This window comes from Carassius gibelio, chromosome B17 (genome assembly GCF_023724105.1).
Source record: "Carassius gibelio isolate Cgi1373 ecotype wild population from Czech Republic chromosome B17, carGib1.2-hapl.c, whole genome shotgun sequence".
NCBI classification, from domain to species: Eukaryota; Metazoa; Chordata; class Actinopteri; order Cypriniformes; family Cyprinidae; genus Carassius; species Carassius gibelio.
Genome location: NC_068412.1, coordinates 20,268,737 through 20,285,719, shown reverse-complemented (window position 1 = coordinate 20,285,719; position 16,983 = coordinate 20,268,737). Strand labels below are relative to the sequence as shown.

Below are 16,983 nucleotides of genomic sequence, written 5' to 3'. Positions count from 1 at the left end.
GTCTTCATTGTCTACAAAAGAAACTTTCTAGTGACTAAAACATAAAAAGTATACATAACATTCTTAGATGAGCCAAACCTGACACATGAGCCTAGATAATCAAATTATAGTGATATGGAACTATAATGTAGTTATCCTATATTATATTCTACAAAGATAAACAAGATATTTAGTCTAAATTGTGTTCTAAACTTTCATGAACTAGTGAATCCATGAATGCATAATAAATGGAAACCACTTTAACTTAAAGGTTAAGCTAAGCTTTTCATATTTTAATTAAAAGCTTAAGTTGAACAATATATGTTATTATAATAATTCTCCTAACTGCAGACCACTGGCATTTTTTTAATTAACTGAAATTGTTTCTTTTATGAAAAAGCAAAGGAAACTGCACCCCCTGGCTGTGTAAACTAGTTTAACAGAGCTGAAATTTAATGTTCATCTATGGCATTTTTATTTAACTGAAACAACAACAAAAAATAAGCAAATAGAAAGGCAGACCATTTATTTTATAATGCCTGTTGAGGAGAAACTAAACGATGCACGCAGCACGTCATGTGAAGAATGAACAGAAACAAATATGAAGAAAAAGAGAAGAGCTCTGGTTTTTGTCTTTGAAATAAAAAATTGATGTTAAAAGTATTAGATGAACAATAAGCTGTTTAGCTCCCTGAAAAACCTGCTGTGAGATTATTGGCCCATATAAAGCGGTAAATATTCATGGCCCTTCTCCACACAATGTTAAACAGAGGTGTTAGTCATTTTTAAAAGGATGTAGCCTTTTAGAGGAGATTTATTTTTCAGGCCTGCCACAGAACATTAACGCAAGCTGTCACTGGGGTTAAAGGGCTAGAAATATGAGAGAAAGTTCTGCCATTGAGATAAAAATAGATTGAACTGAGCTGTCATCTGAACAAAGTCAAAATAAAGAGAGTCAGCAAAGGTTGCATCATTAACATTAAAGACACTCAAGGGATTTAACTTTGACTTGAACGTATCTGCTCCCTGCAAACACAGATTCTGTGATGTCACTTCCTTTCTGTGGCAGAACTGGGTTATAATAACTTGCTCTCTAAATTTCGTGTGACCTCTATGTTATGCTATTTTATTTTGATCTGACTTCCTTTGTTTCTAGTTCCCTGGCTTCCTTTGCTCTTCTCCATGTCTTTCACCACGGTTCTCTAGAGTCTGGATACCCACTCGACCTCCGCTGCCTCTGCCTTTAATTAAAAAGACAGAGAGACAAGCTGACTCTCTACAGACCAATAATTAGACACACACACGGACACACACAGGTCTCAAAGACATTCACAGGCATACACACACATCAGTGCCAAGCGGGCGCGGGCGCGCACACACACACACACACACACACTCACACTCTCTCTCTAAAGACCAATGACAAATGCTCTCATCTCCCATCTCCAGGTCACTTCTGACACTTGCTCTCTACATCCCGGGAAAGTGTACAATAACCACAATTAATCTGCATGCTCATTAATATTCAGTACTGTGACAAAGCATGGATAGCAGCTCATAATGAATAAATCAGTCACTGTGAATCCCATTGGAGGGAAAAACAGGTCACTGGTCTGCATATATTTGAATGTGAAGGGTACATGGCCGCTTTCACATATCTTATTATTATTGAGCATAGTTTGTTATTGAGAAATGCAGTGGCCTCAAACATATTAGGAGACTTTATAATCTACAACATTTCTGTATTATATAAAGTAATATGTTATATAAAATTATTTGATATAATGTTACTTTGATTTTTTGCATTTATTATAGGCAAACAAAAATCCACACACACACAAAAAAGTTTGTGAAATTTCAAATTTAAACCAATAAATATATAATTATACATGAAAAAGAAAGAATATGGACACCCTCTGGTGGAACATGACACAATTATTGTGATGAGCTGCACCTGTGGGACACCACTGTAAATTTGAGGGGAAATGATTTCTCCTGTGACCATTTATTTAAATGGTCGCCTTTAAATATCCTGTTGAATGTAAGTAACTTTGCAACTACATGTTAACTAACTTGGTTACGCTTCAGCATATAAATTAATACTTACTATTAACTAGTTGTTAATTACTATGCCTATTATTAACATATTGGCTATTTATTAGTACTTATAGTCTGACCATATTCTACATCCCTAATCCTATCCAATACCTCAACTTAACTAAATTTAACTTAAACCTAACTACCTACTAACAACTAAAAAACAACAAATTATGAGTTTATTGAGGCAAAAGTTGTAGTTACTGGTTTGTAAATAGTGAGAAATGGACCTTAAAATAAAGTGATCACTAACTCTCATTAGTCATTAGTAGAGTATCACTAGCCTGTTACAGTAGGTTAGGTTTAGGGTCAGTAGAATAAGTGGACATAATTGCCTTTGGGGGACCATCAAAATAAAATGTTTACTAACACTTTTACTTAAATTAGTTACAATATTTATTTTCCACAAGTTCAAGTGAATGTATCTACATCTATCATTATTAAATATATGGTCATATTTGTACTGTTACTTATGCTTTTTTTAAGTTGTATTGTTTTAGCTTTTATATTGTTTTATCATTTAGACAGGACAGTGGAGAGATGACAGGAAAGTATTGGGTAGAGAGAGGAGAGCAGGACCACCATAGGGCCTTGAGATGGGAATCAAACTCGGGTCGCCATGAGCACAGTTGCGCTGTATATGTCGGCGCACTAATCACAATCTGCAATGACCGTATGAATATAATATTTAATACTAAATGCATATTTAGTCTTTTTGATTATATAATCAAGTGTTTTAAATTAAACCTGGAGCATGCCAGAAAAAATGCATGTAGTGGAGATGTGCCCTGTCAGCACATACAACTTCATCTGGGAAAAAGAAATCACAAATCTTACATGTGCATAAATCTCCATCGGTCTTTATAGCCCAATATTATTAGTACTGCAGAATTATTAATATAAAATGTTATAAAAATGACATGATGCATGGATATAATTTATATTACCATTGGGTTGCTCACATTCATATTGACAGACTCAAAAAAGGAGATTGAAGAAAATTAGGCATAAGCAGCTTAAATGACACCCAGTAGTACACTGTGCATTAATGGGTGCCATTTAAGCTGATTATGCTTAATTCATGGCCATTTTCCTAGTTCTACATTTTCTTTTTTTTCTGGGTGTTATTGGGATTTTGGTTGTACAAAAAACTGCACCTCAGATTTCATACGTTTTGCATGGAATGCTACAGAAATAAAGGGCTATAGAAAGACCAAGGACATTTTTAATGCATTCAATATAGTGATGAGCTTTAGCCAGTTTAGTTTTCCCACCTCGGTAAAGGTAAAATGTATTACTAGTTGACCTTTTAATTCAAAGGAGAAAATATTTATCGATACACAAAAAACTCAGACTGACAAATAATCAGAATGAATTAGCCCAAAGTGTTATATTGCAGTCCCCTTTACAGAAGTGACGGCCAGAAATTTGAACTTGACTGAACTTACCATCTCTACCACATTTGTGAGTTTCAGCAAATATCTGAGTGATGGAGCTTTGGAAATGTGCACATATAGCAGAATAACCTGCAAAGAAGATCAGGAATATAAAAAGAAGTCTAATTATTTAGGTTTAAGGATTGCTTCAAGGAACCACTACTAGATTTGTACATGTAATCCTCTAATATACGATTGCCAAGCTTTACAACAACATTTTTTACAATGACAGGAGAAAGAATTCTTTAATTCCAGATAATTATAATCCTCGGCTGTGGAAATGCTAAAAGTAGGGCTGTTTGTTTCACTTTCCCTCCACTTTGTATATAAATCCCTGTGCTGAGCAAATGACAAATTATTTCAGTTTCAAACTTTTATTGGTACTGGATATTCTTATACTTTGAGAATGGCTTTGTCTCATAAATCATATGATTTTAAAATGATTAGTTAGTGGCACAATACATGAATCTGTAAAACATGGAGTTTAACAAAATATATTCACATTGCTCTGGTAGATTCTAATAATGATTATGAGATTTCAGGGTTTGAGAGTATAAATCCTGAGGTTATGCAAGCAGCTCTGCACATTAACTGACAAATTATAGAAGACAGAATGTGCATAGATTCACTAGAACATATTATTCTTAAGAGTAATGTAGATAAACGGATATGACTTGCTGTCAATAACAGAGGGACTGAAGCTCTTAAATGCCCCTCCACACAACTTGTATAGATATTATCAGAAAACAGGTTGATGTCACACGAGGTAACTACTCTACTTTAGATTACATGAACTTCAGAGAACTTCATTTTTGTATTAAAGCATAGTTTGCTGAAACTTTTTATATCTTTCATCATCTTTGCACGAATTGCAGAAAGGAAGGAAGAAAGGAACTAAAAAGACATGATTTATACTCACTACTGTTCAAAGTCTGGGGTCAGTAATATTTTCTTTTAAGGAATTAATATTTTTATTCAGCAAGAATGCATTAAATTGATCAAAAGTGACTGTAAAGTTCTACTGTTACAAAAGATTTCTATGTCATTCTAATAAATAATTGTCCTTTGAACTTTCTATTCATCAAAGTATCCTGAAAAAAAAAAAATCTATCACAGTTCCTTCAAATATATTATGCACATTTCTTGACCACCAAGTCAGCATATTAAAATGATTTCTGAAGGATCATGTGACACTCAAGGCTGAAGTAATTTAAAATGAAAATTCAGCTGGTATCACAGGAATAAATGAAATATTAAAAGATTCTACAACAGTTCTTTTAAATTATATCATATAAAATATATAATTTTTTAGTATCCTTTTTGTCTATAGGTGGGTAGCAGCATTTATTTGCTCCATCGTGATGTTCTCCATATTTTTTAGACTGTACAAAAACATTTTAAGATGTGTACTCTTTAAATAAAACTCACTTTCTTTTGGGAAACTTTTATAAAAAGTCACTTGCTGCAAAACCAAAACATTGGCATCCTCTCAAACCAGCCTAATATTGAAAAGTCCTTTAAAACTAACCAGGCTTGATGTGTCCCCGAGTCAGAGTGTTTACTGCTACAAGCTCAGCCACTCTGCTGCCCTGAGATAGAGAGGATGCGCACACATACACACACACACAAATGACCATACACTCGCTCTCACACACAAACACACAACCACTTTGGCTGTCACTCCAGAATGAAACTGTTGGAGGATGTGTAGACATTTGGATGGACAGCCAAACTCTTCAAGGACATCCCTCATTCTCTCCACAGGCCATGAATACCCACACGAACACATGCACGCACACACCCTTGAAACCACATGAACCATGAACACATGCACAAGTCCTCACTTGGACGTAGTTGTCTGCCATCTTCCTATAGGGCATCAGCAGAGCATCAACATGAAACTCCAGCGCAACAGACAGGCAAACAGAATAAACCCTGCGCAACCTATGATTGTACAGCCATAATCTGCGATTCTCTCACAGCAGGTCGGAGAGTTCTTTAGAACGCTAAAATCACTGCTCGATCACAATCAAACTCCTGTGGAGAGACTTCCCCTGGAGATGTGCTTCCTTAGCCACATTTGCATAAGATCTGTTTTGTCTAGACAACAAAACACATAAACCCCACCTTCACAATGATTTCTTGCTCTGCGGGGGCTCCTCTCAGAGAAAATGTCATCGTGGACTTTGGAGGGCAAACTATGGATGTGGACCCAAGGGCAAGCGTAGCAGGGGCCACAAAATGATTCTCTTGCATTTCCATCATCTTTATGGATTTTCATTGATTGTTTTTACAATTGAGAAAGCGGCCAAACAGCCTCTCCATTGCCGTGAATCAAAAGTGAAAGCTTTCAGCTTTCAGTGACATTAGGCTTAAGAGAGTACGCTTTCAGCAGAACACACAGTTTCTTGCTCTCTCTTACACACACACACACTCACTCTGCTTCAGGAAAACTGCTGAACGCTACGGATCAATTTGGTCGCTAAAGCCACTAACATCAAAATATAGCAAATGCTTCAAACAGGCAAACGTTACTCTAGTTAAAAGCCGTACAGAATAAGCCAAACAAGTATCATCATGAAATGTAAATTGTAGCTGTGTTCCAATTGGTAGAGTCTCTACATAATGTTGGCTTTACTTGCCTACAGTCCAATGTTCACTTAACTTGACATAATGCATTAATTCAAAACACCCTGCAACGTCATCACAAATAAACAAACTTGAGTCACTCATACTAGATCCATGTGTTTTTATATAAATGTGAATGTATTATTTAATTAATATAAATTGTCACATTTTAAAGCATTAAAAAGAGTCATGTCTGTTGCATTGTCTAATATGAGCACCTGGCAATGTAATCTAGTTATATTAAAACTGAAATAAATCCATTCCATCATATACAATGTAATATAAGCAACTGCATGTTTTACAATTTATGAAACCTTTTGAGTATCAAATACTAAGAAACATAATTTTCTTGAAACTATAACTACGCTGTCAGACCAAAAGAGTTAACACAGTTATCTGAATGAGGAATTTCATATTTCATGAAATGTTATGGGTTTGTGAGCTCCCTGCATGAATGTGGTTGCATAAGAATATAATTTTTCTGTCTGCTTTTTTTATTTTCTTTTATGAATTGTGTTGTTTTGTTGTGTTGTGAGGTAAAGAGCTTACATTTTACATTTCTGGATTGTCACCATCCTTGGGGTTTGTGTGTCAAGAGTCGAGGCCTACAGTATTTACAGTACAACCATTAAAAAGTATATCCTGGATATGCTTTTAACATTTTAAGTGTCCTATAAGACTACATACTGTATATGGCTATTATAAAAATTTATTATGTTACTAATTTAACAAATTTGCTAAAGAAGAAATCAGTTGTACTACTGACAAATTTAATTGTTAAATGAGTTGAATTGCATTAAGTAAACAAACACATTCGAATTGACAAAAATGAATGTTATGTAGTACAATTGTTAAGACAATAGTTCATTGGTCAGATTAAACAACTAAATTAATGTAGATTATTTTTCATCCTTTATGGAAGGTTTGATTATATAGACTTTTATTATTAAAGGACCTCTGAATATATGTGTTTCAAAGATATTCAAAGATTGACATTATGGCAAAATTTCAATTTTTAGGTGATCTATCCCTTTAAGATGGTGTAATAACCTGTAAAGTCTCTAATTCTTCCGTGATGTCATCACACACACATGCACGGCTGCAACATGCTCTCTGTGACACCTTTGAGTGTAGCTGTATCCTACTCTACAGGTATCTGTCCATCTGCTCTCACCTTCTGGAGCAAACAAGGGTATTTAACACAGGCTGCACTATAATAAGAGTAAAAATTAGCAGCACCATTATTACCTATGCGTCTTAGTGCGTAAATAGCATTTGTATGTGTGCGTGTCAGTGATTGAGCGGGGTACAACAGAGGTGCGAAAGGCCAGACATTAGCTTTATCACTTGTGTGGTAATAAGACAGAGTGTCTACAGGAAGCAACGGGAAAGGTTTCACATTTGATGAAAACTGGCATGACAGAGGGCTTCATTTGTTGCTTGCCGCTGAGAGGCTACCGGTGTCATCTCTTCTCGTGCTAACATCATTTCCTAAACGGATCTTTAGAAAATACAATATGGGCCCCATTTTTCATTTAACGTCACAATTTTGTATGCTGCTTTTTTAAAATATATCCTTGAACGCAATTCTTTAAACAATTTAGTGCTTCGTTATGTATAGCTGTGTCAAATGTGTCAAATCAATACTGTGAATGTTTGTGTGCAGTGCAATAAATGTGTGTATGCCAAGGCGAGATAGAGACAGAAAGAGCTTGCGTGGATGCTATCTGTTCTCTGACGTTCAGTTTGCATCTGTGGCATCATGAAACATCACTCATGCGGTTCGGTGAAAGATACTCTGATGGCATCAGCAGCACTGCAGAAACACGCACGCACACATAAATTCTGCAGGTATTACCCTGCCAATCTAAAAGTCTGCTGACAGAGTCGGTCATTTATATTTCAGATGAGGCACGGAAATTGTGAAGGAAAAGGAATGAGTTTGGGTTACAAAAAATAGGTTCACACTCAAAACACAGCAGCATATGGAGATATACAAACAGAGCACCCTGGGCACTAGAGATGTAGATATATAGCAGATGCAGCAAGTAGATTATTGAGGAAAGAAATTGATAGTTTATAAAGAAAAGTAGTGCAGGCAGATAATTGTCAGTCATATTAAAGTAATATCAATTCATTCTTCTGAACTGTGCTCTTATTGGCAGGTTCTTCTGAAACATCTGCATCTCAGAACAGATGCCCTAATGAAGTATGCATCAAACCACAGGTGATGAGACGAAAGCTGTGTCCAAAATCCTGTACGTACTTAATATACGATGGATTCGAACAAACTGCATCTCATTGACATTGTCTTTTGACATATGATTTACTGACAACAACTGCAAAATAATGCAGTTGCAAAACAAAGCTCGCAATTCTGAACCATTTTTCTTTTTTTTCACTTCTCTCAGCTACTGTGGCCTTATGGGACAGAAAAGTGTCCACTAGCTGCACCCTTCATTATCTCAGCAGATACAGTAGGTCATCTGGGTATTGCTTGCCTACAGTTTAATAAATACTACATATTTTGACATCCTACTCTTTTTGCATAGTCTGTGGTAAGGAAGCACAAATATAAGTGCACAAATTCAGATATGAGGAGAAATATTTGAGTCATGAGACACTAGAACAAAAATTCTTCTTTAAAATGTGTTGCTCATAAAATACATACAGTAGCAAATCTCCATACGAAATCTTTCATACAGCATTCATTTACATTAAAATCTTCAAATCCGCCATTTAAACAAAGAGTTGAAGAGAAATTTCAGAGAAAGTTGAGCATGAGCACAATAGTGACAATAAAAATAAAAGACTTTAATGCTCAAACATGCTTTGAGATCATGAGAATAACAGATAAATAATTGAATGGGTGTTATGAGAACTGGTGGCTTTCAATATCAATATAATTCTTTCTGGAAAGTACACATTCATTTAAGAAACATTGACTGTTCTTTTGATTTGTGGATTATGTTCTCACTGCCTAATTTGTGGTCTGTCAAATGTACATTTACATTTATTTATTTAGCAGACGTTTTTATCCAAAGCGACTTACAATTGCTCAAATGCTTGAGCAAGTGCGCTTTTTTTTACCTGGATGGTACGCTTTGGTTGCAGTCTCCGTTCATAAACAAAAAAGGTGACGCACGCGTGCGCGCGCTGGTTTTGCAGCTGCCGCGCACCAGTCCTGCCTGTGAACTACTGCAGAATATCAAAGCCATCACAATACAAAACTACAGATAAGACATCCCACTTGTTCCATTTTAACTTTATAACTGTATATAAGTAACAATTAACCAAGTATTGTCCTTTCAAGAGAACTACGTTGGCTAAAGTTAACACTCACGCTGCTGTTGTGTCCGGACCACAGCACCATGGCCTGATTATGAGCCGAATCTCCGGACAGCGCAAAGCTGGACGTGATCAGGTGTGGCTCATTCTGCCTCGGGCTCTTTCCGGTACCGTCAACTCCGCCGGTACGCCTGAACTCGAACCGAGAACCGGCCGCGCTGTCAGACGGAAACAGACTGCGCTTTTCTCTCTTGCCCACTTGGGTTTCCTTTGTTGGATAAACTTTTCCGTCTTTTTCTTCAGCTGGGCTCGTCCATTCTGCTCTGGATATGTGCGCGTTCTGCAGTTGCTCTCTCCAGGACACCAAAGAAGACTTTTTGTGCGCTTCGGAGGAAAGTTGAGCTCCATCAAGTCTCCATTTCCAGTTTTTAGCGGTGCTGCCGTCCGGTGCACTTCCAAAATCACGGCTGATAAAAGCTGTTGTCTTCGCGTGCGCTTCATTCCGGCGTATTGGTGCGAAGCACGAGGTGCAAGTAATATCTGAGCGCGCTGGGAGCGGCACGAGAGCACAGACAAAAAACAGTGTCCAGCACGACTCGAACCCCAATGCATCCTTCATCTTCATCATCCTCCCTTTTTTTTACCCTTTAGACCCTAGCGAGTCCACGTAAGTTCCCTTAAAATCCCAACATAAACACCTAAAAAAACTTTTCGCCACGATAACGACGTTTAGGGGGATACCTGTGTAACGGTGAATGTGTCTGATGTGCGGGTTCGGTCGGTTCTGAGCTGGGTGTAGTTACCGGAGGGGTGGAGCCGCTGAGTGACACGCGCTCACTCACTCACTCCGGCTTGGATCGAGCTCGGGAGCAGAGTGTGTGACAGGTGCGAGCGCGCGCGGGGTATAGCGATGGCCCCGAGGGTATCCGCGAGCAGAGACATCTGGAGCAGTCGAGACTGCATCTTTTCATATTAATATGTAAGCAGGAAAACAGATAAGCTCGTCTGCCGTCACATCAGTGAGAGACAGATGTTAAATACAGAAACAAAATGATAACCACTGATAAGTCTTAATCTTAAGACATTAATCTAACGACTGAGTTTCCTTAAACTTTTAGCATATACTCTCCCCGTTGTCCTTCTAAACATAATTGACACATATATCGTGAAGAATCTGAAATGTATTACTTTTCCATATACTGGCAGGGCATTGTGACCACAACTGAAATGTCATAAAAGCACTGTAGAATATGGTAATGCAAATTTAGATAGTTATTGCCTTATACTCTAGCTATCTAATTCCACTATCAATTCTTTGAAAACACATGATAAGAAATGGTATTCGATGTAAATGGTGTCAAAGATAGCCAGGTAGATTGACGTGGAATCTTTTAAATCTAAACTCGGATGCGAATGAGATTTCAGAGCTTCAGTGGAGGGAGGGGAAGGAGGGAATTTTTAACACCTTACATTTTAGATTGTTGCTTACACAAAGCTATAGACGCTTTAAAGATTTGGGGTGTGTCAGTCAGTTCAAAATCAACATTTATACAATGTACCAAAATATACACATTTAAATCAAAATTTGTTTGATTAATATGTTTGCATAGAATTGCTGTCAGGTTTACTTCTGTCTCCTAAACTGACAGAAATTATGAACAAAGAAGATCTTACAAACATGATACCACAAGGATATTGGTATGATGTTATACCACAATATTGTTCATAAATACCAGTGATGTTTTAATGTTTGACTGCATTATTGTGTTGCAGGAAATTGAGTCATCTGTGTCCCAATTTGGAAGTTTATCAAGGTGCTATTGCCCAAACTCATATCTAGAATAGATTGATGGACGACATAAGGATCTAAGAAGCAGAATCAGTCACATCAGAATCTGTAAGTAGTGTGGAGTAGTTCTGTGGAGTTTTTGGTCTTTAAAAAGTCTTGGAGTATGGAAAAGATTATGCAAAATCTCTTTTTGTGTTTCACTGAATAAATAACACCATACAGGTTTGTACGGAAGCCAGTTTTTGCTTCAAATTAAAAAATAAAGATATGTTTAAAATAAGAATTAAAGTCACATTGTGAGAAATACATTTGCAAATGTGAGCCATAATGTCACAACTGTGATAAAAAAGGTCGCTATTGTGAGACCTTATCTGTTTCCTCAGTGATAGAGTCTGGTTTCCGTACACTGTAAGAAAAAAAGGTAAATAAATAAAAAAGGTACTGGTAATTTTCTACCAGGACATTATCGGTTAAGTTTACAGACATTTCCATTACCTTAAAACTCAAACACAATGCAATTCATGCAATGCATTTCAAAATACAGTTAAATCACAGTGAATAATCAATAATACCGGAAATTCCTTCATCTTAACACAGTACATTAGGCCCTATTTTTATGGAGTTTTCCTTTAGTGTATGTTCAGTTGACATCAGAGTAAGTAAATAATGACAGAATTTTGATTTTCCATGAGCTATTCCTTTCATTTCAAAGTTAAAACCTGAAAATAAGAGGTTTAGTATTGAACCGTTGCAAGACACAAATAAACAGTTAACTCTATATAAGTTAAAAGCAACTAAATTCTCTGTATAAACATCCTAATCATCTCTGTAGTGAACTGCAATTTGGAAAAGAAAAAAAAGCAAAGCAAGCATGAAGAAGATTTGCATTTATGATTAATTTAAAACAACCTGTCGATTGCATGATTAGAGAGAGAAACAGACATTAAGAGATAGAGGGCAAGATATGTCTTCCCTCTCCCTTGGGAAGGAAGTGGCGTGTGTTTGAAGAAGGAGAGGGCAAGGAAAAATCTTTATGCAGCAGAGTTAAAATATGCACATCTACAGCTGGCTCTGTATGAACTGGAACACTTTCACACACGGACACCCATATAAACATGCATGTTCAGCCTGATATGAGGAAGGTCAGAAATATCTGGTCTCCTTTTTTGCCACGATTAAGGTGATCTGGAAATTACCCTAGCTCTGTCCATCACAGGAAACCCAGAGGATTTATGTAAGCGCCATAGATATCTTTATTTTCCAGCACTCTCAGCTGAACTCTAACCCTTGCTAACAGCTAGAATGATTTATTGAACTGTATTGCAGTCACTGTCTTAACTCATCAGCTGACCTACCTGTTAAGTTGACCTGATTTAATTTATTAGAACAGTCAAGTAGAATAAACACTTCACGCAATAAGTGTGTAATGCTAAAAGGGAAAGTTCACCCTACCCAAAAATGTAAATACTGTAATCATGTACTCACACTCCAAACCTTTATGCATTTTTCTTTGTTCTGCTAAACACAAAAGGAGATATTTTGAAGAATGTTTGAAACTAAACATTGGTTTTGCTGGCATTAGACAAAAGGGGGTAAATGAGAATTGAAATTTGTTATAATCATGCTTAAAAATATCTTCTTTTATGTTCAGCAGAACAAAGAAATGCATAAAGGTTTGGAACTACATGAGGGTGAGTAAGTTATAAAATTTACCTTTAAGGTAATAGCAAATCTATCTATCCATCCTTCCATCCAAGCTTAAAGCTTTTCACACACGTAAAGAGTAATTTATCTGTGTTTATATGAATGTGAGTTTTAATATGATTTCCATCATGTTTCACCATCTGAATACAACAGCGTACCTCTCAACAAAGACAGAACCTTTTAAAGGCACTAAAGGTTTGTCATTTTACATGAGTAATTGCAGCATCAGCTTTTTTCAATGGGATTCCTTCCCCTTGTTGCGTTCATAAATCATTTGTTTGTGTTTTGAAAGGAAGCTTTTTTCCTGGCGGAATGCCTGGTGTATTTGCAATGTGAAGGTGACTGACGGGAATGGTTTGCATGTATCGGATAATTGGCATTTCACTAATCACTTATTGCTGTGTCAATGCTTTGTCAGATTTTCTGACAGTTTCAAGGGTAATAAATCAATAACCTCTTCCTCTGTGACATTTTTACTTTAGGGCAGACTCTGTCAGGATTTCCCTATGATTCCAGCCTAGAATACTCCACCAGTTGGCCGGCAGCAATTGTTTGATTTTTAAAAAAACACAAAATATACATGCAGCTAATGGCTCTTAGTCCACTCACATCCCCCAGTACATCACACTTCTGTCATGCTCAAACACAAACAGACAGTCTTCTCTGGATTTTACGATATACTGCTGCAAAATATAGACACTCGATGTCATATTCTTCAGACTGAAGTATGTTCATGCACATTCAAACACATGCATGTGCGAAGACTCGCAGCCTCCAGGCAGTGTCCCATTTGTAGTGTTCTCAGTCCATGCAGGAGCTTGTTAGCTCCGACACTCCGGTATGAGATCTTACAGACACTGAAATGGCCTCCTGCACACACACACACACACACGCACACACACACACACACACACACACACACACACACACACACACACACACACACACACACACACTTATGCAGACATGTGAAAGAGAGTGCTGCAGAGCTTTTATCACTGCAGTTGCCATTGTGTGTAGTGGAAAACACACACGTGCGCACACACACATAAATGCACATTCGTTGGTCCTAGTGGATGGGTTTCTATGTTGCGCAGAAACAGTCAACTGACAGAAAGAGAGAGATTCCAGAAACTGACATAATGAAGCAGCTACACTCACACTGGTTGGATTTATTTAAAAAATTGAACAAAGGAATGAGAGAGAAGAGTAATGAAATTCCTGACTGTCCTAAAACGGAATAATCCATATTAGATTAATTGTTTTTACGAAGACAATGTTCTTTTGTTCATTACGGCTCATTATCTGTTCTGTGTTTTTTTTTTTCTTTTTACTTTCTTCATTATGGTTCATTATCTGGGCAATGCTCACAGTCAGAACAAATCTATGAATTTCAAAAACAATTCAAAGACAATCTCAAACTACTGACGTGATGCATTTTTAAATTGCAGAGCCTGGATTTTTGTTGGGTTAACACATGGGCATGAGTCTCCAACAAGGTCAGCAAAGGTCTGCCCTGATCAACAAAAGCCTTTGTTGTTGCAGAACTGAAAATAGCGTGTCACTAGCAACATTATAGACTGAACTTTTAAAAACATTTTCTCTTGGCTGTAATGGTAGGGCTCAAGTGAAAGTCTCAAGCTTAAAGTGTTAGTTCACCCACCTGTCATTATTTACTCACCCTCATTTTATTCCAGTCATATGACATTTTTCTTCCGTGCTATACGAATGCAGTTTTGACACATTTTCATGCAATTCTTTTACATACATTGGGGATGGATGCTATCAAGTTCTAAAGTCCACGATAAAAGTCTCATAAAGTATGTCCATACAAATCATGTGCTATGTCAAGTCTTCTGAAACCATTGATGAACGCACAGAAATGAACATTATTTGCATAGTTTGACGTCAGGGATACTCACGTGTTTTGTATCCAGTTGTTGTGTGACAAGTTTTAATATGCTGTGAGAGATATTTCTTTGTGAATAATTACTTAAATAATAAATCAAAAAGCCATTCACAAAGCTTCAGAAGATGAGTCAGTTCGAACATGCTCCCTAACACCTGGCATTTTTCTGATCCACAGAAGAAAGAAATCCATTTTGGTTTGGAATTACATGAGGGTGAGTGAATGATGATTGACCAATGTATAAGGTCACAAAGCAGTAGTAAAACACTAGATACAAAGCAAATAGCTGCAAAATGGATGGACAGCTGTGACGTGTGAAAGTAAAACCGTTTTGAAACAACATTAGTGAATGATGACAAATTGTTCATTTTTGGTAAACTATCCCATCAAAGCGCTTCACCTAGACATAAATGTGAAGAAAAACAACTGAGAAGTGTATAATCTATAATCAAAACATAAAAATAACAAATATTACAAATTACTCAAACAATGTGATCAGTTTCATTCAGATGTTTCCCTGGTGGTTAGAGGTCAGGTCACCAAGCTAAATATACTGCATTTACACATTGTTTTGATTGCCTTGTTGTGATTAATTAATAAAATGTCTATTTTATTGTGCAACAGAATTATAGTCTACAGGATTAGGAATAAGAGTAACTCATTGGCACCTCTTACAATAAATTTCCTGTTAAACTCGCTAAATATGAAAACAGTGACACACATCTTGAGAGCAATAAACACAGTCAGTCTGAGACCAAACTATCAGTTACAATTACGTTGGCAAATTAACTATTAATGAATAATGAAGACCACTGCACACAAGACGTGGTTTGTCTTTAATGGGGTTTTGGAATCATTCACTCTGTGTTTTAATGTTGACTCTCTTTCTCTCTCTCGCTCCTTTCCCTCGCTCTCCAATTACCGCTGCAGCTTCGCCATTCAAAATCTTAATCAGAGAGCAGCCTATTCATTTATATACGGGCATCCATGCATATTAGCAATACAAACACATGCAGACACACAAATATTCACAGGTCTTTATGGCTCTGCCGAGTGCATTTGTTTATTGCCACTGGAAAGCAAACACCATCTGTTAATGAACAAACTCTCTGACCCACTTAGTTTCATTCACTCTGTCTTAGCCTTATACATGCACATGCTCCAGACAGACAGAGGTTCATATGTGTGTCATTTGAGACAGAACAAGAATACTATCCTTCAGATACTCAGAATAAACTGAATCAGTTTGTGCCTTCTAATGTTTTTCCAAGGCACAGCATGAATCAATACTATCAGATTGACTTTGGCTCTTTGGGAAAACAAATCAATAAATAAGTTGTTTTCTATATGAGTACCTTAATAGACATAAATCAAAAGAAGAGCCTATGAGATGTGCAATGGATTAAAAGAGAGTTCGCAAGAGAGAAAGAGAGAGCGATGTCTGCCTCTCTGTTATTGAAAGGCTAAAACAATTTGTGTAAGAACCATAAGTCTATATTCACACCATAACCATACATTCAAATAATGACAAGTAGACTAAAAGGGGGGTTTATGAGATGCATTGTGCCTCAGGTTATATTGTATTTACTCAACAGTGTTGGGTAGGGTGACTATACATCCTCTTTTCCCTGACATGTCTTGGCCGAGATTTCTAAAACGTCTTGCCTGAAATGTCCAGGCTATGGTTTTGTTTGTTTTCATATTTGATGAAAGTAATGACTAAAAAGTCAAAAAAAAAAAAAAGGTAACTAAGATAAGCTGGAAGATATGTTTACACTATGATATATATATTTTGAAAATTACAAAAATCTCCAAAGAAGTAAAAAAAAAAAAATCTATATTGGCAGTTGATGTGTCTTAATGAGGAGAGAAAGTGAGTTGTTAAAAGTTATCCAGTTGCCAGGTGCATACTGTCAAACACAACCACTTCTAAAAAAACCTATACATATGACTCAGCAGAAGTTTCTCAAAATTGGATTTCAAAAAGCAGCCTACTGTGGCAGTACCATAGTACACTGACAGTATCAGATGCAAATACCAGATGTAAAATCAGATCGTAATCATATTTATGTACCATGGTATTTGGATGTCAATCTATTCACCGTATGTCTATCTATTTACCTTATGTGGCCTCAAAAAAGACTTTTATGCAG

The 16,983-nt window shown here is 36.7% G+C and overlaps 1 protein-coding gene across 2 annotated transcripts in view; it reads right to left on the bottom strand.

Annotated features, from left to right (window-relative positions):
- Nucleotides 1-10,372, bottom strand: part of sorcs3b (sortilin related VPS10 domain containing receptor 3b) — a 58,498-nt gene extending 48,126 nt beyond the window's left edge. The window contains exon 1 of one of the 2 annotated variants that reach the window (XR_008157923.1): nucleotides 9,484-10,372. Coding sequence is in view for 1 of the 2 variants with exons in the window: in XM_052581407.1 (XP_052437367.1) it covers nucleotides 9,484-10,056 (573 nt within the window). In the remaining variant the exon portion in view is untranslated. The remainder of the gene's footprint in view (nucleotides 1-9,483) is intronic. The other variant, XM_052581407.1, reaches the window with a different exon arrangement.
- Between the last annotated feature and the right edge of the window lie 6,611 nt (nucleotides 10,373-16,983).